This window comes from Pimephales promelas, chromosome 23, assembly GCF_988280905.1.
Source record: "Pimephales promelas chromosome 23, fPimPro1.hap1.1, whole genome shotgun sequence".
Classification (NCBI taxonomy): domain Eukaryota; kingdom Metazoa; phylum Chordata; class Actinopteri; order Cypriniformes; family Leuciscidae; genus Pimephales; species Pimephales promelas.
The window spans coordinates 3,852,396-3,877,019 of record NC_142791.1 but is presented as its reverse complement, the minus strand read 5'-3'; the positions used below and the strand labels follow the sequence as shown (position 1 = coordinate 3,877,019).

At 39.0% G+C, this 24,624-nt stretch overlaps 1 protein-coding gene across 2 annotated transcripts in view; it reads left to right on the top strand.

Moving 5' to 3' along the window:
• The window catches only part of lhfpl6 (LHFPL tetraspan subfamily member 6), a 48,185-nt gene that overhangs the window by 22,337 nt on the left and 1,224 nt on the right, over nucleotides 1-24,624 (top strand). For both annotated transcript variants that reach the window (XM_089126289.1, XM_039678169.2), the window contains exon 3: nucleotides 23,696-23,794. In XM_089126289.1, the coding sequence (XP_088982415.1) occupies nucleotides 23,696-23,794 (99 nt within the window). The remainder of the gene's footprint in view (nucleotides 1-23,695; nucleotides 23,795-24,624) is intronic.

Sequence of the window (24,624 nt, the reverse complement as noted above, 5' to 3'; positions counted from 1 at the left end):
TTTCAAATTACTGTAGAGCGGTGTATCCCCTCCCCCTCCCCCCTGACTCGAGGTTGCCAGATATGCTACAGGATCCAACATTGTTTTTATCCGACACGTTTGTATCTGCAGCTATGGTAACTAGAGAATAGCTGGCAACTCGGATGCTGCAACACTACTGACTCCGTGATTGGTAGATAGTTGGTGGGTGGAGCATCAGAACAAAACACAACATGACAACATCAACATCAGTTGAGGGCTGCAACTTCACGTTTTAAATGACAATATCCTGGCCGGACTACTGTTGTCAGTGATGTAAGTATTTAAATGAACATGATTTCTTAATGTCTAGTGACAAATCAGGGCCATTTTATGAATATTACCCAGCAAACAAATTTAGGTTTCCGGGAACGTTAGTTTTTGGTTCCCAGAACGTTCCTAGAACTTTCCCTTAAGGTTAAGGGTACGTTCCCGGAACCTAAAAATAACCTACATGGAACGTTCCTATAACGTTTTTGTTTGGTTCCCAAAAAATAACCTCATGGGACCATTTGGGAACGTTAGGTGAACGTTCTGTGTTTGCTGGGTATAAATATGAATAAAAAGGTTGTTTTTATTGTAGTATTGATATTCAGTCATTTTAACCATTAAATATGATGTAAAGTATTTCACAAAATACAGACAAAGTGACATGAGAATAGTACGGTGTTTATTGTTTGGATGACGAGACTCAGATTGAGTTTGCTATGGATTTGTTGAATATAAAGAGGTTTGTGTTCCCATTGTTTTGAGCATCTGTGCGGGTGTTTGTGCGGCCAGATAAACGGGTCAGGCGGACACGTGCTGGATGGAGAGCTTTCATTCATGAATTATTCATTGGAAAAAAGATCTGTCTTCAAATTCAGTTTGATATTTTAGCTTTGAGGCAAAAATCTTGAAACCAGCTCACATAATTGAGAAAGGCAGTGATTCACAAGAGAGCGAGGACGTTCAAATCCTCAGATTCTCAGAATAGCATATGTGGGTGAGTGCAGCGCACGAAAAAGCGTCCTGAAACTTTTTCATATTTGCCCGTCTAACATGTCCTCAGTCTGCTTCAGCATCCCTTGAAAATAGTATCTAGCACTCCTTCCTCCTTCATCATCTGACTAAACTATGAGCAATATGAGACATGGATCTCTCCAGTGAATGGAATAGTTCACAAAAAATGAAAATGTATCATTTACTTACCCTCATGTTGTTTCAAACACGTATGACTTTCACAGAACACAAAAAAATAAGGATCGTTCAGTTCCAATCAGCTTCTATCAATGAGGACTAAGGTTTTCAAGCTTCAAAAAAGCTCATTCATCATGTCATATAATAGCTTTTGACTGAAATCGACATCATTATTCGGTAAGAATCATCCCCTCCAGTGAGATGTCATCCGCTTTGACTGGAGTTGATTTGAGAACTGGATTAGTCTGATTCTTGAACACGATTCAAACATCTTTTGTGAAATGGATCATCCGATTCGTCCAAAATCAACTGAAAAGATCTGAATCAGACTATTTCTTAAACTTTTATATTTGATCACCTCCAATCTTTATAGGAGTAGTTCACTTTAAAAAAAACTTTTGCGGATAAATGTCATCCAAGATGTCCATGTCTTTCTTTCTTCAGTCGAAAAGAAATTAAGGTTTTTGATGAAAACATTCCAGGATTTTTCTCCATATAATGGACTTCAATGGGAACCAAACGGTTCAAGGTCCAAAAGACAGTTTCAGTGCAAACTGTTCAAAGGGCTTTAAACGATTTCAGAAGATGAATAAGGGTCTTATCAAGCGAAACGATCGCTCATAAAAAAAAGTTTAAGTTTTATAAGCTCAAATGGTCGCCTTGCTCTGTTCTGTGATGCGCGTTCGTGACTCTCCTGTTCGAACTCGTTTATCAAAATGAACTAATCTTTTTTCGCGTCATTTGGTTCATTCAATGAACGAAATGAACGCGTTGAAAAGATTCTTTCATTTTGATGAACGACTTCGAACAGGAGAGTCACGAACGCGCATCACAGAACAGAGCAAGGCGACCATTTGAGTTTATAAAAGCTTTATTTATTAAGTGAGCGATCGTTTCGCTCTTTTAAGACCCTTATTCATCGTCTGAAATCATTTAAAGCCCTTTGAACAGTTTGCAGTTTGCACTGAAACTGTCTTTTGGACCTTGAACCGTTTGGTTCCCACTGAAGTCCATTATATGGAGAAAAATCCTGGAATGTTTTCATCAAAAACCTTAATTTCTTTTCGACTGAAGAAAGAAAGACATGGACATCAACATGGGGGGGGGGGGGGGAGTAAATTATCAGCAAAAGTTTTTTTTAAAGTGAACTACTCCTTTAATTCATGGTTACAACCTCCTTTTTTGTAAAATAATTGAGATACGTATGGTTTGGTTTGTCGTTGAGTGGAAACAATGGCATTTTTCCAAAGTTTGGAACTACATGAGGGTGAACATTTTTCCGTGAAATAGCGCTTTAATTTGTCATCACAAAGTTTTTTCTTATCCAGAAGGGCAAGAGCTAGATGTTATTAACTTTGCACAAATTCGCACACTCACTTTTGAACAAAGCCAACTTTCTATGGATAAGTTAACAAAGGATCCTCTGTGTTCAAGAACTTTGAGAAGTTCCATGTCGGACTTGGCTCAGTCCACTTCCAGCACTGCGTGGTCCCTCTCCGGCCCGGCTCCCTCCCTCAGACTGGAATGCAGGTCTGCATTCTCCTTAGGGCAATCATACTGGAATGTTCCAGGCTTCCAGATGGTCCTCTAAGGTCCACGACTGTGGCAGCAGAGACATTCTTTGGCTACAGTAAAGGAGGAAATAAATGGTTTTCTCTCCTAACTCGGAGACCGATCCAAATGTGTGGCAGAGGGAGATTTTTTTTACAGGATAAAGCAGAAGAGAAGAAAGGCTTGGATTCACACATGGCACATACACGTTTGAAGGAAGCTCAGTAGAGAAGGGTTTTCATCTTTCGCAACCTGAATGTGTTATCTCTGAGGAACCATTAGAGCCTTGATGGATTTTGTTTTCAGTCTGTTTACTGCTTTCTTGAGTGTGAATGTTTTTCTACAGCGCTGTAACCTGCAGTTTATGTTGAAGCCGATGATGTGAAAAATCTGTCATTCACTCACCCTCATAATGATCTTTCTTACGTAGATGAAGAACAGAGAACAAAGAATGTGTCTGCTCACTTTTTTATGCGGTTACAGTGAATGAGGACTGGAGAGCTTCAAACAGGACAGAGAAGCACCGAAATATATAAATATATCATAAAAGTGCTCCATATGACTTATTTATATACTGTCTTCAGAAGCCATTCGATATCTTTGTGTTATGAACAAAACAAAACAAAAATAAGAGTCTTGCGACCGAATCATTGAGATTCCCATTTAGAGGGAGTTGAACTTTAGATCTGGATCTGATTTGTGAACCGATCATTCACACTGCTTTTGTGAACTGGATCAACCGATTTATTTACTCAGACTCAGAAGAACAATTCATGAATTTAATTTCAGTAAATAATGAATACAATTTTTTGTCTTCTCAAACTGAACTATTATACGAGTAATAAAGACTATAAAGAATTTAGCATTATGGACAAACTTTATCATAATTTTATGGTGTGTTTTTTGTCTAATTGTGAAGGATATTCAAACAATGATATTCTTTTTTTAAAGAAATTAATACTTTCATTTAGAAACGATGCATTCAATTGATCGAACGTGACAGAAAATACATGTATTATAATGTTACAAAAGATGTTTATTTCAAATAAATGGTTTCATTTTTAACTGTCAACATAGAAAACAGAAAAATTAAGCGGTTTTCAACATTTAATAATGGGAAATGTTTCATGAGCACCAAATCAGCATTTAGAAAGATTTCTGAACTGGAGAACTCTCTTTCAAATATATATATATATATATATATATATATATATATATATATATATATATATAAATTAGGGCTGTCAAACGATTAATCGCATCCAAAATAAAAGTTTGTGTTTACATTATATATGTGGGTGCACTGTGTATAATTATTTTATATATATATATATATAAATACACACACATGCTTGTATATTTAAGAAAAAAATATTATTTATATATAAAATACTTATGTTTTTATATAATATAAATTCTATATAAATCTATATACAGTATATACATGAAAATGTTTCTTAAATATACAAGCATGTGTGTGTATTTATATATATAAAATAATTATACACAGTGCACCCACATACTGTATATTATGTAAACACAAACTTTTATTTTGGATGCGATTAATCGTGATTAATCGTTTGACACCCCTAATATAGATACAATTACTGACAGTGTGTTATAAAGAAGAAAGAAAGTCATACAGGTTACCAAAGGGTGAGTAAATAAAACAAGAATTGTAATGTTTGAGAGAACTATTCCTTTAAAAGGGAACTTGGCCTCTGTAAAAAAGATATTAGGTTTCTCTAAACAGAACTCCAGCATTTTTATTTCATTCCCTTCCTCACACCGACATTGTACAGATTGTTCTGCAGTGTGATTTTAAAAGTAACAGGCTTTTGGAATAATTCTGCGTTTATGTTCATGCAAACATTCCCAGCTGTTGGCTGTTGTGATGGTAAATGAATTCATGAGCTTAGTTTAGGACACACAGCAATGGCCTTTTTCATCTCTGTGTTCTTTTCTCTCACCATTCCATGCCTTCCTCAGTCTCTGGCAGATTGAAATAAGAGTTATGGTTCGTGTAAGTCTGTGGTGGTCTATAATAGTGTGTGATGACAGTGCGGCTTTACATCATGTGCACGAGGCTGATAGCAGTGTCTGGCCGCCCGCTTGAGCCGAGCTCAGGACTGTCAGTCACGTCTTGGGATTGAATGCCAAGTTTTATGATGGAACTCTGTTTGGACGCTTTGGTCTAGCTGCTCGCCGCAACTACTTTATTAAAGAGATATTTCACCCAAACATTTAGATTCTGTGTTCATTTACTGTCTTTCCAAACCTGTAAAACTGTTTTCTTATGTGGAACACAGAATTTTAAAAGCTAAAAGAGTAGTTTTGTAGTGGCTTGTTATTTTACTCTAATGTTCCTTGTTGGTCTAGCTCAAAGGTTAAACGTAAAGAGGATCCCTGTCGGGGGTCAGCTGGAGCGAAAGGGTCGTCTGGAGATCGTTGACCCTTTATTCCCCTCTCACATGTTACTTTCATGGTATTTTAGTCATCCTTTGTCAGCCTTTTGGTAAAAGAATTGTCAGAAGATGCTTCCGAGAGGGACACACATCTCTGTGATCAAAAAAGATCTTGCCAGGTCAGGTTTGTATTGACTGTGGTGCAAGAACACTCTAAATTTGCACCCTTGTGGCGCTTTTCCATCACCAGTACCAACTCGACTCGACTGAGCACACTTTTCGCTCCGTTTTCCATTGAAGACAGTACCGCCACAAATAGTACCCGGTCGTCATAGCGACGCCTTTCGTTCCTCATTGCCCCATCAAACTCTCGCTGGATCCTCTCTTCGGCCACCAAACAACGGAAAGTCTGCACCTCCTCGTTTGAATACGGCGTATTCTTTCGAGTTGCCATAATAATAGCAGTAAGTTTAGGCCATGTCCACACTAATACGTTTTCGTTTGAAAACTTATTTTTTTCTCTCCCTTTTGGCCTTTTAAGTCAACGAAAACGTATCTTTTGGAAAACGCTCTCCAAAGTGGATAAATTTGAAAACGCCGTTTTCGCGTTGTAGTTTGGACAGTGAAACCGGAGGTAGTTCAAAACGATGATGTACGTTTAGTCATGTGATCCATGTAGTACTAATAGATATTCATGTTTATCGGTATTGTGTTATGTGTTATTCATTTTTACACTGTTGCTACTTTCTATGTTACTTAATATGTGCTATTCTTCATAGCACAAAACGAATACGATCTCTGTCCACACCAGCGTTTTATCTGTGTATTAGAATTGATCTCCGTCCACATTAAAACGACTAAAAACGCGGATCGCGTGACCAATCACCAACACTGGGCATGCGCGTGCTGGTGTAAACGGTGGTTGACGAATCAGGGAAGGACACGTCATGACTGATGACACCCAATCATAGAGCCGAGCGTCAGCCTCTGCGTCAGCGTTTCTAAACTCCTCCGTTTTGTCCCGTCTTCACTAAAACGCCTTCCGGAGATTCAAAACGCAAAACGAAGCTGCAGCGTTTCTCATTTTTTCCGTTTTTGTCTGGACGGGAGGTGCAAACATAGCAAAAGGCGTCCGTTTTTAAATGAAAACGCAGTTGTGTGGACGGGGCCTAATTAAAAATGGCGGGGATGTTCTGGAGACTCCATTTGTCGCGTGTAATGATATATTCTTATTTTCATTCTTTATTGTCCTCAATAGAGGAAATTTGTTTGTTTGTTTGAAAATGGTGACAATTCTCTCTGACCAATCAGCAGTCGGCATTGTTTTGACATCACATGTTAGTATCGCTCGCCTTAACTCGCTCAGAACCTCGTCGGAGGTGATACAAAAAAAAAGTACCCGAAAGCAGGTACAGGTACAATTTTTACACAGTGGAAAACCAAACAAAGGCGAGCCGAGCCGAGTCGAGTCGAGCTGGTACTGTGTAGTGGAAAAGCACCATTGATTTGTCCTCAAATTTACTTTACTATTTTATTTTAAAGGTCCCTTTTGTGTCCTCGCTTTGCTGGCACATTCTCATGCAGACTTTAACAAACAGCAGCTAATTCGTCACGAAAGCTGCCAAAAAAAGCCAGTCATCCTTGGAAAATTCCATCTGTTACAGCAGGTCCGAGCCGGTGCAGGTCTGTCTCTGTGTTCACACTGTTGGGTTGTGATAAGACAGGATTGCACATAAACATTCACCTGACAAAAAACAGGATGTCTGAATGTTTAGAAATGGTTGTAATTGCTAGGAAGAGTTCCAGATTGGAAGTATGTGAGTTGTGGAACTTTCTGTGTTCGTTCTGACCGGTTGACTTGGCAACAATGAAGTCAACAATGACATGACTAGCCCTGGCAGCGATAACCCTTCATCCCTGGCTGGCCACGGCACAGATTGTGCTCTGGTAATTGAGATGTAATATGCCTAGTGCATTTATATATAGACTGGAAAGTGCTTGCTGGTTAAAGTCAGATGAGGAGAAGACAAGCTTATTTATGTGCTGGAACTTCCTCCTTTACAAACAGCTTTACAAACATTGCACTCCACAAGCGCTTACTTTCTTTACTGTTGACAAATGGTTTGATTAGTTTTCACTGTTTTTGCAAAGTCTTCATATAAAGCAGTGAATTTACAAAAGGTCAGTGATTTTACTCTTTTAACTGGGGTAAAAGCTAGGGATTTTTGCAGATAGTTTTTGCTAATATGTGATAAATTACAATTTCTGCACTATTTGTTTAAACAAGTAAAAAATAAAAGATTAAAACCAATCATTTTAAATTCTACAGTGAGTTTAGGCATCACAATAGTATTGTACCGTAAAAAAAATGTTTAAAAACGTTTTTAAAGGTTAATGTTAAGTGAGTGTTATCTAAATGTAAAAATAGAGTAAATGAGCATGTTCAATTAAATAACATTATTTGATGACAAATGACAACATTTGATTGTGGTTAATATTGTTTAATTTATACAACACAAAACAAATTTCGGAAGATAACTAATATAATATCAAAATATTGTGCTTCCCTTGTCACTTTAACACACACTATTGAACTAGAGGGTTCTGGATGGTTGCTAGGGCATTTCTAATATGGTTGCTATGGGGTTTGGGATGGTTGCTGGGTTATTTAATAACCAAAGTCAAAAGTGCCCACCCATGGTATTCTGGTCTCTGTATGGCTATTTTCTTTAACCTGATTTTGTCCTCCACCTAAAAAATGTACTTCTGGTTTCTTGTTTAATACACACCATTAGACATACAAATGCTTTTATTTATGTTTTTTATTGTCTATTTTTCATCTTGTAGTTCTCTTTTAAAACACTATTTTTTGGCTATCTTTATAGCAGAAGGCTTGTTGTTGTTGTTGTTGTTGTTGCAGGTTCGATAGACCTGCTGTGTGTCATTTGAAAGCTAGCCTATTGATTTTCCATTTTGTAAGTGTGCTTTAATTATATTTTTAGAAAGTAAATGCAAAAAACACCTCACTTCAGTTTTCCTTCAACCTCAGGAATTGATATTGGATTCAAATCACTGCAAAAGACAGGCTGCATCGGTAATGTAATACTTGCATTGATTTCTTTTGGAGAGAAGTTGAAGACGGACAGAATTGGTAGAAGAATTTTTCTTTTTGTTGCTTATGAAGTGTGAACTAGTTTTAGACACTAGTAATTCAACACATTTAGACACTTTCTTTTATAGAAACTGGACAATGTTGATGACTTAATCAGTGGTTGAATACATTGTAATATATATATATATATATATATATATATATATATATGTAAAATTTACAGTAAAAACGTCAGTTTGCAGAAATTTACTGTAAAAAATACTGAATCAACATTTTAGTTTTTACGGATTTTATTTAAATTTATAGTAAAAAAAAAAAAAAAACATGGACATGGTCAGAAAAGTTGCTTTTACAGCTCCACTCACAAGATTGATAAAACGTATTTTGCCTTTTTAATAGAGCTGCAGAAGGAGAAGGCAGTTCTAGAAGATGTTCAGGATGTGGTTTTTAGTGTTTTTTGCAGCATAAACATGCAATAATTGGGACATTGCACTGTTTTTACTTATTTTTTAGCATCTTGCATCAAAGCATTGTGCTTTTTAAGACAAGACAGTGTTTAACTTTCTGTCTTCACCAATAAGAGCCTATTTTAATAGTTCCACTGTTTTATCTGTCTGGTCGTAGCTTACTAAGAGTCACAGTCACCTTCTCAAGCTGAAGAAAAGGACACAGTATTGATCATGACGGGACACAGATCAATAGGAAGATAATCACTCTTGACCCCAGTGCCTCTGTGACCTGTAAGAGGGCATTCATGGGTCTTTGTGCGGATAAAAAATGTATAGAGAATTAGTAAGGAGAGGTTTGTCACGGGGTGCGGTGCAGGGGTGCAGGAGTGCGGGTAGAAGGAGCGGGAGGAATCCAGGTTGACATCAAACACAGGTTTATTTTAAACATACAGGCAGGAAGGCAGGTAAACAGGAGCACACATCGGGTAACATAAACATCGACTGACCAAGACAGACTGAATAAGATGGAACTAAATAGACAGAGGAATCAAACTAAATGGAGTGCAAACAGGTGAAAATGATGACGAGCAGACGAGGAACAGGTGGCTGATGAGGGAGTGAGATCAGGAGAGGAAACAAAAGGATCCGGGGAAGCGTGGTGCAGATGACGAGACAAACAGGTGAAGACGAAGACTGTGACATCACTCCCCCCTCCCGGTAGGCGTGACCTCACGCCGTAACATCCGCGGGGAGGGGGGGTGGGCGCCCTGGAGGCCGTGGAGGACGTGGTCAGGCGCAGGAAGCCCCCCAGGGCGGAGCAGGATGAGGGCGTGGCCAGGATGGAGCAGGATGAGGGCGTGGCCAGGGCGGAGCAGGATGAGGGCGTGGCCAGGGCGGAGCAGGATGAGGGCGTGGCCAGGGCGGAGCAGGATGAGGGCGTGGCCAGGGCGGAGCAGGATGAGGGCGTGGCCAGGGCGGAGCAGGATGAGGGCGTGGCCAGGGCCCTTCGGGTGGCCACGGCGGAGAGAGCCCTTCAGGAGGCCGTGGCGGTGAGAGCCCTTCGGGCGGCCACGGCGGTGAGAGCCCTCCGGGAGGCCACGGCGGTGAGAGCCCTTCGGGAGGCCACGGCGGTGAGAGCCTTTCAGGCGGCCGTGGCGGTGAGAGCCCTTCGGGAGGCCACGGCGGTGAAAGCCCTTCAGGCGGCCGTGGCGGTGAGAGCCCTTCGGGAGGCCACGGCGGTGAGAGCCCTTCAGGCGGCCGTGGCTGGGACACTGGGCCCCCCCCCAAAAAATATTTGGGTTGAGGCCCCGGGTGAAGGGCAGATGGGGAGTGGATGGTCTCGGGCTGGACGGTCTGGACGGTCTCGGGCTGGAGGGTCTGGACGGTCTCGGGCCGGACGGTCTGGACGGTCTCTGGCCGGACGGTCTGGCCGGTCTCTGGCTGGACGGTCTGGCCGGTCTCTGGCTGGACGGGCTGGACGGTCTCTGGCTGGACGGGCTGGACGGTCTCTGGCTGGACGGTCTGGACGGTCTCTGGCTGGACGGTCTGGACGGTCCCTGGCTGGACGGTCTGGACGGTCTCTGGAGGGCTGGACGGAACCAGCAGTGAAGAGCACACAGACTCTGGAGGGCTGGACGGAACCAGCAGTGAAAAGCATATAGTCTCTGGAGGGCTGGACGGAACCAGCAGTGAAGAGCATACGGTCTCTGGAGGGCTGGACGGATCCAGCAATGAAGAGCTTACAGTCTCTGGTGGGCTGGACGGAACCAGCAGTGAAGAGCTTACAGTCTCTGGTGGGCTGGACGGAACCAGCAGTGAAGAGCTTACAGTCTCTGGTGGGCTGGACGGAACCGGCAGTGAAGAGCTTACAGTCTCTGGTGGGCTGGACGGAACCAGCAGTGAAGAGCTTACAGTCTCTGGTGGGCTGGACGGAACCAGCAGTGAAGAGCTTACAGTCTCTGGTGGGCTGGACGGAACCAGCAGTGACGAGCGTTCAGTCTCTGGTGGGCTGGACGGAACCAGCAGTGAAGAGCTTACAGTCTCTGGATGGCTGGACGGAACCAGCAGTGAAGAGCATAAAGTCTCTGGAGAGCTGGACGGAACCAGCAGTGACGAGCATACAGTCTCTGGATGGCTGGACGGAACCAGCAGCGAAGAGCATACAGTCTCTGGAGAGCTGGACGGAACCAGCAGTGAAGAGCATAAAGTCTCTGGAGAGCTGGACGGAACCAGCGGTGAAGAGCATACAATCTCTGGAGGGCTGGACGGAACCAGCAGCGAAGAGCATACAGTCTCTGGAGAGCTGGACGGAACCAGCAGTGAAGAGCATAAAGTCTCTGGAGAGCTGGACGGAACCAGCAGCGAAGAGCATACAGTCTCTGGAGAGCTGGACGGAACCAGCAGTGAAGAGCATAAAGTCTCTGGAGAGCTGGACGGAACCAGCAGCGAAGAGCATTCAATCTCAGGAGAGCTGGACGGAACCAGCGGTGAAGGGAGGTTCGGCTCGGGAGGGCTGACGGTGCGCGCGGCCTCGGCAGGGCTGACGGTGCGCGCGGGCTCAGCAGGGCTGACGGAGAGCGCGGGCTCGGCAGGGCTGACGGTGAGCGCTGACTCGGCTGGGCTGACGGTGAGCGCGGACTCGGCTGGGCTGACGGTGACCAGAGAAGATGAGGGTTCAGGGTTGGGAGTGGTGCTGGTGACTTCTTCCACGTAGAATGGGGATTCACAGCACACCAGCACCCACTCCACACAGGCGAGGAAATCATCTGCTGGACCGCTCCCTGGGAGGCGTGCCCGGGACCGCTCGCTGAGGCTGGCGATGTAGAAAACACACAGCGAGCGGTCCGAATAGTGAGTGTGGAACGCCAACTCCAGAAAGTCCCTGGTATGGGACTCCAGGGAGCGGTCTTCCTGGTCCAGACAGAGAAGGCTTACCGCTGGTAGGTCCATAATACTCAGTTATTTTGGTCAGTCGATCTGTCACGGGGTGCGGTGCAGGGGTGCAGGAGTGCGGGTAGAAGGAGCGGGAGGAATCCAGGTTGACATCAAACACAGGTTTATTTTAAACATACAGGCAGGAAGGCAGGTAAACAGGAGCACACATCGGGTAACATAAACATCGACTGACCAAGACAGACTGAATAAGATGGAACTAAATAGACAGAGGAATCAAACTAAATGGAGTGCAAACAGGTGAAAATGATGACGAGCAGACGAGGAACAGGTGGCTGATGAGGGAGTGAGATCAGGAGAGGAAACAAAAGGATCCGGGGAAGCGTGGTGCAGATGACGAGACAAACAGGTGAAGACGAAGACTGTGACAAGGTTTTGTTTGTTTGATTTATTTTGTGTGTTCTAGAGCAGGGTAGATATCATAGTCTCGGGGGGGGGACAGCTGTCCCGGCACAATGCGACACCCTAGGATGGCAGCATAGGACAACCTGTGATGGACGATTTTTACACACACACACACCAATTCTTCACATGAGCAGTGGACTATAAACTAGAGATTTAATTTTCTAGTTGGCAGTCTTTCCATGATGTGTAACCAGAGTTTTCTGTCAGTAGGAGTGTGTGCATTTTGCATCATTTTAGTGGTGCTTGCTTGGTTGTATTGCTCATACCCTTAACCATAAGCATTTGACTTTGGCACATAACTAATACCTATTTAGTGACACTTCAAATCATGCTGCTTAGATTATGTTTTATTATTTTATTTAACAATTTGTACATTTTGTTTTGTTTTTCTAACACCCTAGCATCCCCCTAGCGATGTGCTAAAATCACCAAGAGAGAAACTAGTCGACTTGATCATTTATTCTGAAGACCTTTATCCTTCAGAATAACATGTAACACTCCTTGTCAAACTCCTTTTTAATATCATCGTCTATGTTTCCCTTAAAAATTAATTTTCTTTTTTTCCTATTTTACTTTCTATTTGTCTCATCAAGCTTTGGTGTATCTTTAAAGTCAATCAATGTTCACATCTTCACTACTGTACCCCACCCACTATAGCTTTGCATGTTATTTCCTGATTTAATTTTTACAAAAATATCACTGGCTTTATAAACTGAGGGACCCAATAAATCCAACTCACCCTTAATTGCTATATAGGCCTAGGTGAGATTTTTTTATTGTTATTATGGCAGAGTATCAAGCCTTGAATATTACACAGGGGTTAGAGAAAGCGAAATTGTATTAGGGTATCTTGATATCATCCCACTGCAATCCATTTCCTCTGAGCTTAACTGGGATTTTCTTTCCCACATCAAGCTGCTGATGACTCTACTTGTGATGCATGTCTGCTTGGCTGTGACCTTGAATTCTCTTCTTTTAGTATGGTACATAACCAGTTCTGATAAAGAGTAAATTACTGTTCTCCTTCCTAATGTGGGACCTCACTTCATGCTGGCATTTTTCATTAGTATGATACCGGGAGTGATTTTTCACACCAATCCACCTTTACATGTTTTTCATAACTCTTTGATGTCATTCGTTCCCTTCTCTTTTTACCCTTCAGATTCCTCTCCACTGCTCTTCCATGATCAAAAGTCCTTTGAAAGGGAGAAGATATTAAAAGGGTCCAGACTTTTTTTTTGCACGGCAGAAACCTTACATGTAAAGCTATTAAAATCCCATTTTAACAAAGTAAAAGGCAGGGAACATTTAAAGTGTACTTAATTAGATTTGAATTAAAAGTGCACTTGCATTTAACACTCTTAGAAAAAAGGGTTCATTGGGGTTCTAAATATGAAGCATAGGGTTCTTTACTCAACTCCAAAGAACCTTTTATGCTAAAAAAAGGTTCTATAATGACAAGAAAGAACCCTTTTGACACAAAGGTTCTTTATAGGCTATTATTCATACATATATTACATTATTCTGCAACATTAATACATTTTTTGTTTATTAAACAGTTGTAGTAACTTAATATCACATTTTAATCATGTTGATTTTTGGAGGAGAAAAACTGAAATGGCACTCTTCGTGTGATAACTACATCAAATGATATAAATATATTGATATAATATGATATAAATATATAATATATTTTCTAACCCAAAAGGTTCCATATAGAACTTTTTTCCTGGTTACAAAGAACCCTAAAGGGACCCTTAAAAAAATTGAACCCTTAAAAAGGGTTCTGTATAGAATCTTTTAGGGGTTCCAAATATGTAGCACTGATAGAACCTTTTAAGGTTCTATTTAGAACCTTTACTTCTAAGAGTGAAGGTATTAAAAAAGTATTAAAATACCGTCTTGATATGTAGAGATAGCCCTTAGTAAGCCCATTTGTACATTACGAATTTGTAACAATACAAATACATTCAGTGAGTGATGCCAGAACTTTTATTTGTTTATTTTATTTATTTAGAGTTTATCTATCTATGTATTTATTCACTTCTAAGAGCTTCTTCTAGAACAATGGATCTCTGTTCTTGTTCTGAGAACCTTGCAACTGTCATTTAGCATCTGGTATTGATAGAAGTTGTGTGTCTTCTGGGAAGGTTCCTCCCATCGGTTCTTTTTCTCAGCTCTCTCCTGCTGATTCCTGAATGACGTCTTTTCCTCGGTGTGGGAATGCGCTGTGTTGTAACTGCATCCAGATGTTTCCAATGTTGACTTCAACCAAACTCAATAAACTTTCCATTCTCTGTAGGGTTAAAAAGAAAAGCAACACTCAACATCTGCAAGAACGTTATGTTGAAACTAGTGTAATCATTGGGGTGTTGAAAGCAAGACTCTAGAAGCATTTCAGATCTTAACCTGTTTAAGAAAGACTTTTAGCTTTCTTGTCTCAAAACACCCAGTTAGGACAACAATGCCTTCGTTTTCCCTATTTAAACCTCAATCCTAAATCCTGTTGATGGGTGGTCTTGGAAAGTCCTCTGCCTTCAGAAAATACATATTTTCTGAAGCAAATATGAGCAAAAAATAATTTCATTTAGGGTTTGAGGAGATCGATTGGTTTAAAATCAAATGAATTTGAAGTGATTAGAGGTTAGAAAGATGATCACACATTTTTCAGTGTTTAAAGCAAATAATCTGTGGAAGGAGCAGCTCAATTGGACGGCCCAAACTGTAATATTTACCAGGAAGCTGGTGTGGAATAGAAATGTTGTGTCGTTCTCAAAAGGCTCTTAATTTCAGGGTAGAATGGGCTTTGGTCTGTGTGGATATGATCTTCCACCATATGCTGCCATAATGAAGCCATCTGTGATCAGATCTTCCAGCCAAGATGTCACACACCGATGTTAACAGTGTCAGGAGGGGATGCATGAACATGGGAGACCAAGGTTGGTCATATGAAGCGTTCAGGGCTCCATTTTCATGACACTAAAGCCAAGAAGTGCCTCTGTTAAAGGTCTGTTTCATTAGCCAGGGAGAGTTGTTGTAGTCCACCAAATTATATTCCTAATGGTTTGTGGCAACAACAACAAAAACGGAGGCAACATTGCAATGTGATTGCTTTTTTATTTGGTCATTAAATGGATAGCATGCAGGAATGAAAATTCAGTTATGCCAAATCTGTATGACAACATTTTGGGGAAAAAAAAAAAAAAGTCCTTACAATGAAAGTTACTGGGGTTAAAAGTTGTTTTGGACCCCACTGACTGTCATTACATAGACAAAAATAATTGAAATGCTGTACAACATGTCCGATGTCTTCTTGTGTTCCTCAAGGCTCCGCTGATTAATGTGGCACCCGGCCTGGAGCCGCATCATCCCTCAGAAGTGCTTGCTCATGAGAACATTAGTGGACTTTGTCTAAACTTGCAGACCTCACGTTGACCCATTTGTCATGGCCTTTCATCTTTGACCTGACACTCTTTTCTGGTAGAGGCAACAGTAGCATATCTAAACGTCAGGCTGCTTTTGCAGCTGCTGAGTTCGAACCCTTGAGCAGTCATTAAAGTCTTCTGAAATGACTTTGTTATACTGACCAATTATCTATTGTAATAACAAGATTTGAGTTTAGACAATAATTAGACAATAATACGAATATTTATAATAAAATAATGTATGAGGAAAATTCTATGTCGTATAGAGGAATGGATAAGATTGAGATTTTTTTATTTTAGTTTTATTATTATTATTTTTTTTTGCAAAAGTGACTAGATTATTTTCATTATTCCGAATATTCAATTATTATAATCATGCGGTTTGTTGTTGAAATGTATACTTTGGTTACTGGTTGGTTTAAACCAGTGTTGTTATTAACTAATCTATAGTTTTCATTAGTTGAAGATAAAATAAAATAAAATATTAGATGAAAAACGTAAAGTTAATTAGATATTTAAACTGAAATAAGTACTAAAATGTCAATTAAAGCTAAATATAAAAAAATGAATAAAAATAACAAAAGAACATAAAATGACAAGCAAACTAAAATTAAAAGGAAACCTGGATATTATTTTAATTAAATGAATATTATTAATTATATTAATATTAATAAATCCTATAATAATAATACTAAAATAACACTTTGTGTTAATAATAATAATTAGTGGTTCGAACCATTAACCCAAAGTATAAGCAATGCTTGAGGAGTAAATATAAGGCTGTGTCTTCAGATATTTACCAATATGGGAGAGCATTGTCTAGTCCAGTATATAGTCCAAAGTATATCTGAGCACTTTAAGCCAGCATAACACAATTCTTCTTCCTCCACAGTCTTGGAGATGCTTGTTTTTCTGAGAAGCAGAGGGAATGTAAGTGGGTGGCATGGAGAGAGCAAGAGTGCAAGGCAGGCATGGAGCCACACATCCAGTTCATGAAAAAGCTATACAGTATGATGAAATATCCAAAACCCTAAAAGACCCACTAGCACTGTATGAATGCCTCCCTTCCTCGACAATGATGGTTATGTCAGGACAGCACACTCCATTTCTGAGGAATGGCTTTCAAGTTAGAATGAGGGCCGGCTGGGTTTTGTTCTCAATCGAAGCGGCCGCAGCCTGCCAAGGCTTTTTAATAAAGAGGGGTAGATTTATGCCGACATCAAAGTGAGATGCTAAACGTCTGACATTTTTCGTCTGCCCGGTGCCAAACTGTATGGAATGAGCAGAGCGTGATCTATGATAGTGGTATTATCAAACATTTGAAGACTGAGTTCTTCTGAAGACACAACCTTAGATCTGCAGATGACTTTTAAGGTCACTGCATAAAATTTTTTAACCTTGGCTAGCATGTGACATAATTTGACTAAATAAGTATTTTTGTTTGAGAAAGATTGACTTTATAATGGAATTACACACATAGAAATACGCTTTTGTAACCTCTAGAGGTTTAAAAACAAAACAAAAATAAAAAATTAATTGTATAATTTAATTGTATATACACTCTTAGAAGAAAGGGTTCTATATAGAACCATAAAAGGTTCATCAACGCTATTTGGAACCCCTAAAAGGTTCTATAGAGAACATCATTTGTTTTGTCCTTTCCGGATTAAATATTTCATATTTTTCACACATGTGAATGATCACAAAATTCAAGATATAGGGCTTATAAAATATATATATTTATATCATTTTATGTAGTTGATGAATATCTCACGAAGAGTGCCATTTCAGTTTTTCTCCTCCAAAAATCAGCATGCTTAAAATATGATATAAAATAAACAATAATTTAATTACAACTACAAAATGTTGCAGAATAATGTAATATATGAATGAATAATAGCCTATAAAGAGCCGTGTTGCCAAAAGGGTTCTTTCTTGTCATTATAGAACCTTTTTAGCATAAAAGGTTCTTTGGAGTTGAGTAAAGAACCCTATGCTTATATATAGAACCCCAATGAACCATTTTTTCTAAGAGTGTAATACTGTATCAAATAATTAGGGGCCAAGCCCCGAAGGGGCTGAGGCACCTATTGTATCTGTTGGTTTTCTTATTATTATTCTTCTTCCGCCAATGTAAGTCTATGGCAGCCCTATGAACCGTACGTAGGAAAATGATGAAATTTGGCACACTTGTAGTGATGCTAATGAATAGTAATTGGACCAATTTTTGACCCTCTAGGACCAACTCTATAGCGCCACCAGCAGTTCAAAAATTCAACATTGAAATGGTTATAACTTTTGAACCCTTTGCTCTAGAGACATGCAACTTAGTACACCTGATTCCTCTCATCATGCTGATCACAACCAATACTGTACATTAAGACCCCGCCCATTACAGTAGTGGCCATTTTGAAATGTACAGTTCTCAGTTTTTTCGCTACTCCTCCTTCAAATTTTGTCCAATTTTCTCCAAACATGCACTCAAATGATCTACAGACTGAGCCGCATAAAAGTACTGTCCCCGATTTTTTTTATTCATCTTTGTTCAAAAGTTATGGTGTCGCAAACTTAACAAGGTCCACCCAAAATTGGCTAAGAGGCTGTATCTCGGCCAAAGTTTGATCAATCAAAACGAAAATTGGTACACTTCATCGGAACCATGTTCTGAGGTGACATGCCAAAGTTGGGAACAGTGCCACCTACGGGTCGTGAGATATGCGAAATTGCTATTTTGGCCAATAACTTTTGAACAGTTTCTCAGAAAATCATAATTGTGGTATCTATGGATTCTCTGGATCATGCCGAATCTGTGGATATCGATTTTGCCATGATGGGATGTATCACGTGTCTGCCATTTTGAATTTTGTCATAATTTGCAATATCTTTTAAACTATTTGAAATTTCTTCACCAAAATTGGTATGGATCACCATTAGCATGGCCCGGAAATACCTGAGAAGTTTGGTCACAGCGCCACCTAGTGTTCCAGAGATATCATTGTTTTTTGAAAAAACGCTTATAACTTTTGCTAACATTGCTTGAAATTTGATTTCTATATGTCAAAATATTCCTTGGGTTCTGCCAATTTCAACGATATCTCATATGTTACTTTTGAACAATGTGACTGGCCGCTATATTGGAGCAAACGTGAAACAGTTTTTTTGCTACTCCTCCTTCAAATTTTGTCCAATTTTTTCCAAACATGCACTCAAATGATCTTTGGACAGAGCCGCATAAAAGTACTGTTCCTGTTTTTTTTTATTAATTTATCTTCAAAAGTTATGGTGTCGCAAAATGAACAAGGTTGACCCAGAGTTGGATCAGAAGCTGTAACTTGTGAACAGTTTGTCACAAAATCATAAAATTGCTATTTATCGATTCCCTGCGTCCTGACAAATCCGAGGATGTGTATTTTGCCAGGATTGGATGTACCAAGTCATAAGATACATTTAGCATTGAGCTAGCTTAGCATGCTAATCTGGATAACATGTCATGGAACTTTTTTGTGAATCATTCTCACACTGAACCCTCTCCCCTGCTGCTTTGAAATTCACAACCTCTGAGTGGCGCAATATGCTAAACCATGCATCTCAAATACTGAACCACTCCGGTTGTGGGTTCGAGTCCCACGTGGGGCAACTTTAAAATTGTGTAATAAGTTTTCATTTCAATTCCTTTCTGCTCTGCACTGCTGTTGGTGCTTAAATGCTCACTGTGCTTCATTTACATGTGTATTCAATTTGTGCTGTTTTTGTTCTTGAGGCTCTGCATTGCTATTGGTGCTTAAATGCTTGCTGCTCTGCTGTGCTTAAAGTACTTGCTGTACTTGATGTGCTTGAAGAACATTTACATGTACATTTAATTTCTGATGTTTTGTTCTTCGGGCTCTGCACTGCTCTTGGTGCTTAAATGCTTGCTGCGCTGCTGTACTTGATGTGCTGGCTCTGTTCCGTGCATGGTCTGCTTGCTGCGCCTTGCTGGGCTTGGCCCCGTGTTGCTGCTTGCAGCTATATTTATTATTAATATTGGTCCCTGTTTTTCCTTCTGTGGTCTCAGGAAGGGTCATGAAAAATTAACATGGCAGCAGAAAATGCCAAATCTGCCAAATTTCCATATATCTTTGTGATATCCTCTCTCTTTTTTCTTTTTTAATACTAAAGTCTTTGAATGGACAGAGAGGATGGGGTGAGTGATTGCTGTGGAGATGAAAGTTGTTTCACTAACTAAAATTCAGTTGTTTTAGACTGTTGTCTGCTGTCAGGATAAGAGATGTATCTTATCATCGTGTTTACTGAATCTACGAGTTACTGATACGCACGCGTTCCCGACAGCAGATCTTCGGGATTGCAAGTGAAATGTGAAGTTCCCGTCATTCCTTTTAGATTATGCTGTCCCTTCCTCCACAGCATATCTTGTTCCCAGTGGAAAACACTTGGTATTGATACTGTATGAAGGTCCTATCTATGTGCACTCACTGAAGAGAGCTTGCGTAAGTAATCAGAGGTGTTGCTCTAGTGATAAGACAGTTGTCTCAGCTGTCCCTGTGTTGGCGCTCTCATTTCCTGAGGTGTTGTCAGGCTGTGTGAGCACTGTAGAGTTGACAATAGACCATCTGCCTTGTGTATTTCACAAAAACTATACAGTTATTACTTATCACATCTAGAAAACAACCTATTCCATTGTTGTCCCAAGCAGGGGTGCAAGTTGTTTTTATATTTTATTTTACTATGCTATGAAATATCTGTGTATATATTTTTTTCTTACTTAGTTTTATAGATTATACATTTCTAAATTACCAATTTTGGTTATATATTAAGTGAACTACTTTAATTTTTTATTTTTTATTTAAAAATGGATCTGTGGTGAGATATTTAGACTTTTAGAAATGTGTTTGAAATTATAAATGCTGCATCAGTTACTAAATTAAAAGATTTTCTCTCAAATAAAAATGACGAGGTTAACTCATATTTCTTACATGACAAGCATTGACTAATACTAATTCACTGATATTAACCTATATACTCATTGTATTTCAGGGTCTTGAAAGCAAGTATTGGCAACGCATGTGACACGAGAGTTAGAAGATTGAAGTTGATCTCTGTTTTTGTGGACTGAATGAAAATTCAACACCCTGCCACTCTCTATGCAGGCTGAGAATTGTGTTTAGATGAGGGTTTAAAACAGGATTATGGGTTTCAGGTTAGAGCTTGATCTTTATATGTGAGCAACATGAGAATCCTTAGAGACGTGATGCTCAGAAGTAGTGTTTCCTGGATTCTGTTCTCCTTTGCTTCTCTCTCACGCGTCTTTATACTTGATTCCCTCCAAATGTATTGCAGCTACAGATACGACACTTTCCCCAGTACATAATGGTTTTCCTTTTCATCCTGCGCTCTAAACAATGCTGCGCTGTTTTAACCCAAATTTGGATAAAATGTGGACTAACCCAAATGTTGGGTTTAAAATGTAATTTCAAATTTTAACCCAACTTCAACTTTCATACATTTTTTTTAATTGCATTTTTTTAAATGTCCATATTTGACCCAAATGTTGGGTTGAAACAACCCAGCATTTTTTAGAGTGTGTTATTCAAACACGCATGAAGTTTGCAGTTTGCACTGAAAGTGTCTTTTGGATCTTGAACCGTTTGGTTCATTATATGGAGAAAAATCCATATAAAAATGTTTTCATCAAAAACCTTAATTTCTTTTCGACTGAAGAAAGAAAGAAATATATATCTTGGATCACATGGGAGTGAGTAAATTATCAGCAAAAGTTTTTTCAAAAGTGAACTACTTGGTAAAATGACTTTGAAAACACAGTGCAACCAGCAGCCCACTGCAGACCAATAAGCTGCTTTTTCAAATTCTCCGTCCCTCTCATTCACTTTATCACTGTCAATTTTTCCTCACCTTTTCTGTGACCAAAGGACCTCCTCGTTTCACAGTACTGCGACAGTCCATTTTTGTCTTGGTTTTGTCAAGGAGAACTGCTGTTCTCGCAACCTCACCATATGTGCTCAAGCACGTGCCAGCGAGTGAAATTAGTATGCCGCTGCAATCCATAAAGTTCATTTCTGCACATTTATAAACATCCACATAATAAACTTGCCCAATATCGACTTATCGATGACTCGTTCATACCTTCTGTGATTGCAGGATACAGGAAAGTGAAGCACGTAAAAGGCTATTTCCCTTCTCTCTGTATTCCTTTGTCGTTTTGAACTCTGAAGTAGAATGTCATTTTTATAAGTGCCTGACTCAGTTTAATGGATTTTCAGGTCTGCTTCAATGGATGCAGGGAAAGGAGACATTTGAAGAATTTTAAAGACAAAGACAAGTTTTGAAATCTATAGAAAGGAGTGATTAGAACTAGAATAATACTGTTGGAATCCAGACTTTTTTATATCAAAGAATATCCATGACATCAAAGTAAGTACAAATGAAAGTGCTTTGTTCCAGAAATAATCTTTGTTACTGGGATTTAGCTTGCACGGCAGTGGGGAGTGTTCTTTGTGTTCAATCCTCTGTCCTTTCATTATCTCAGACTCAGACCAAAACTACCCTGCACAGACAACTTGAGATGATCACACACCCATCATTTGTTTGCAGACACAAAGAGAAACAAACATTACATGGCACACATAGTATGCACATCTCTCTCTCTCACATCTCTATATAATATATATTAGGGCTGTGCAAAGATTAATTGCGATTAATCGCATCCAAAATAAGTTTGTTTACACATATGTGTGTGTGTGCTGTGTATAATTATTTTGTATATATAAATACATATGCATGCATGTATATATTTAGGAATTATTTGCACGTAAATACTGTATATATATATGAAGAGTTCAGATGCAAAAGCCTTTAAATGCCATTTGAAATTTTCTTCTTTAATGATGATTTTTATTAAACTTGTATATTTAAGTTCATTAATTTCACTTAAATAACAATTAATAGGTAATTATCATAGTTATTTAAGTGAAATTACTGAACTTAAATATACAAGCTTGATAAAAATGATCATTAACGAAGAAAATTTCAAATGGCATTTAGAGGCTTTTGCATCTGAACCCTTCATATATATATATATACATGCATGTGAGTGTATTTATATATACAAAATAATTATACATAGCACACACACATATATTATGTAAACACAAACTTTTATTTTGGATGCGATTAATCGCAATTAATCTTTGCACAGCCCTAATATATATATATATATATATATATATATATGGCGCCACATAGGATTTAAATCAAACTTCGCTTATCAATACATGCATAACACACATGCATATACATCTATAAATTATTCGCATACACGCATAAACTATTGGATGTTCAAAATACATAAATGAAATACACGCGCACACTAATATGAAATCCATAGCAATAAATATTATGTTAGTAATGAATGAATATAAACCTGTGAATAACTTGTATATACATATAAACTTGACGCACGCATACACCTATAAATACTCGCATATACATATAAACTTCCATGCATATACACCTATAAACACTTGCATACACACACACACATATATATATATATATATATATGACATATCAGTATACTCACTGAGAAAAGAGCCTGGCATTGAAATAGATGAAGGCACATGGTTTGCTGTTTTTTTTTTATGAGGAAACATTCTGTTAAGGATTTAGAGATCACTAGAGAGGAGGAGTCACAGTGAAACTACAGTTTTATATATTTCTGGTGGGAATTACATGCCTGTTTATTTTTGCTGAATTGGTAAAAACATAAAAGGGGAAATATGAAATAATTCCCAAGAAGCTCGTTTATAAATAAGCTACTTGCTGCATTCATTATCATATTTTCATGGCTGTTTGGATCTTGAGCCTTTGAAAACAAGATTTGTGTTTTATAATCTCTGCGGAGGTGTGTGTTTGCATTTGCGTGTGATGGAGTATCTATGTCAAATGGGGAAAAAAAACAAGCTAATGATCCTGCGTCGTTCGCAGTAAAACAAATAATAGCTTTTCAGACTGATGATAAAATGCGTGAAGCTATCATGGCTTTCATGGCTATCGTCTATTCTTCAGGAGATATCACGTTCTTCTTCTCCTCATAGCAGGGAACTATGTCAGCTCTCTTAGTCTTGGCTTAAAGTTCTGTGTTTGGGTCTCTTTGTATTCATAGTGTGTTTTTTCTCTCTGCAGGGCTGCTGATCGGATCTGGATGTGCCCTGTATCCTTTAGGATGGGACAGTGAAGAGGTCAGGCAGACTTGCAGCAACAGTTCTGACCAGTTCGATCTTGGTACGTTGGTATAAATACTGAGACGCAATATTTCACATTTTAATTTAGGCCTATAAGGCAAAATATTAGATATCAATCTACATTAAATGAGACTTATTACAATTTATATGCACTAACATTTAAAAGTTGGGCATCATTTTAATTTTATTCAGCAAGAATTTATTAAATTGATCAAAAGTGACAGTAAGACATTTATAATGTTCAAATGAATGGTGTCCATTTTAACTTTTTTTTCACAAAAATATTAAGCAGCACAAATATTTTCAACATTGATAATAATAATAAATGTTTCTTGAGACCCAAATCCTCATATTACAATGATTTCTGAAGGATCATGTGACACTGAAGACTGGAGTAATGATGCTGAAAATTCAGCTTTGATCACAGAAATAAATTACATTTAAAAATATATAAAAATTAACAGTTATTTTAAATTGTAATACCTTTTGACAATATTACTGTTTTTACAGAATTTTTGATGCAGCCTGATAAATGTATCTTTTTTCTTTTTTTCTTTTTTTTGAATACTTTATTTTCGGCTTTTCCAGCCTGATAAATGTATCTTATGCCTGGTTCAGATTACACTATTTTAGCCCGATTTTGGCACGATCCATTTGACGGGCGCCGGGACGCAAGATTCGATCGTATCATCTCGACATCCCGACAGAATGACTGCTTCACATCACGACAAAAAGACTAGCATGTTTAATTTTTTTTAACGGTTCCGTCACATGTATGAGGTTGACCAATAGGAGCACAGAAGCTTTTCCGTACACAACTTTCAAAAATGGCGTAACGAAAGAGAGACGATGGTGCTAACGTTAAAACTA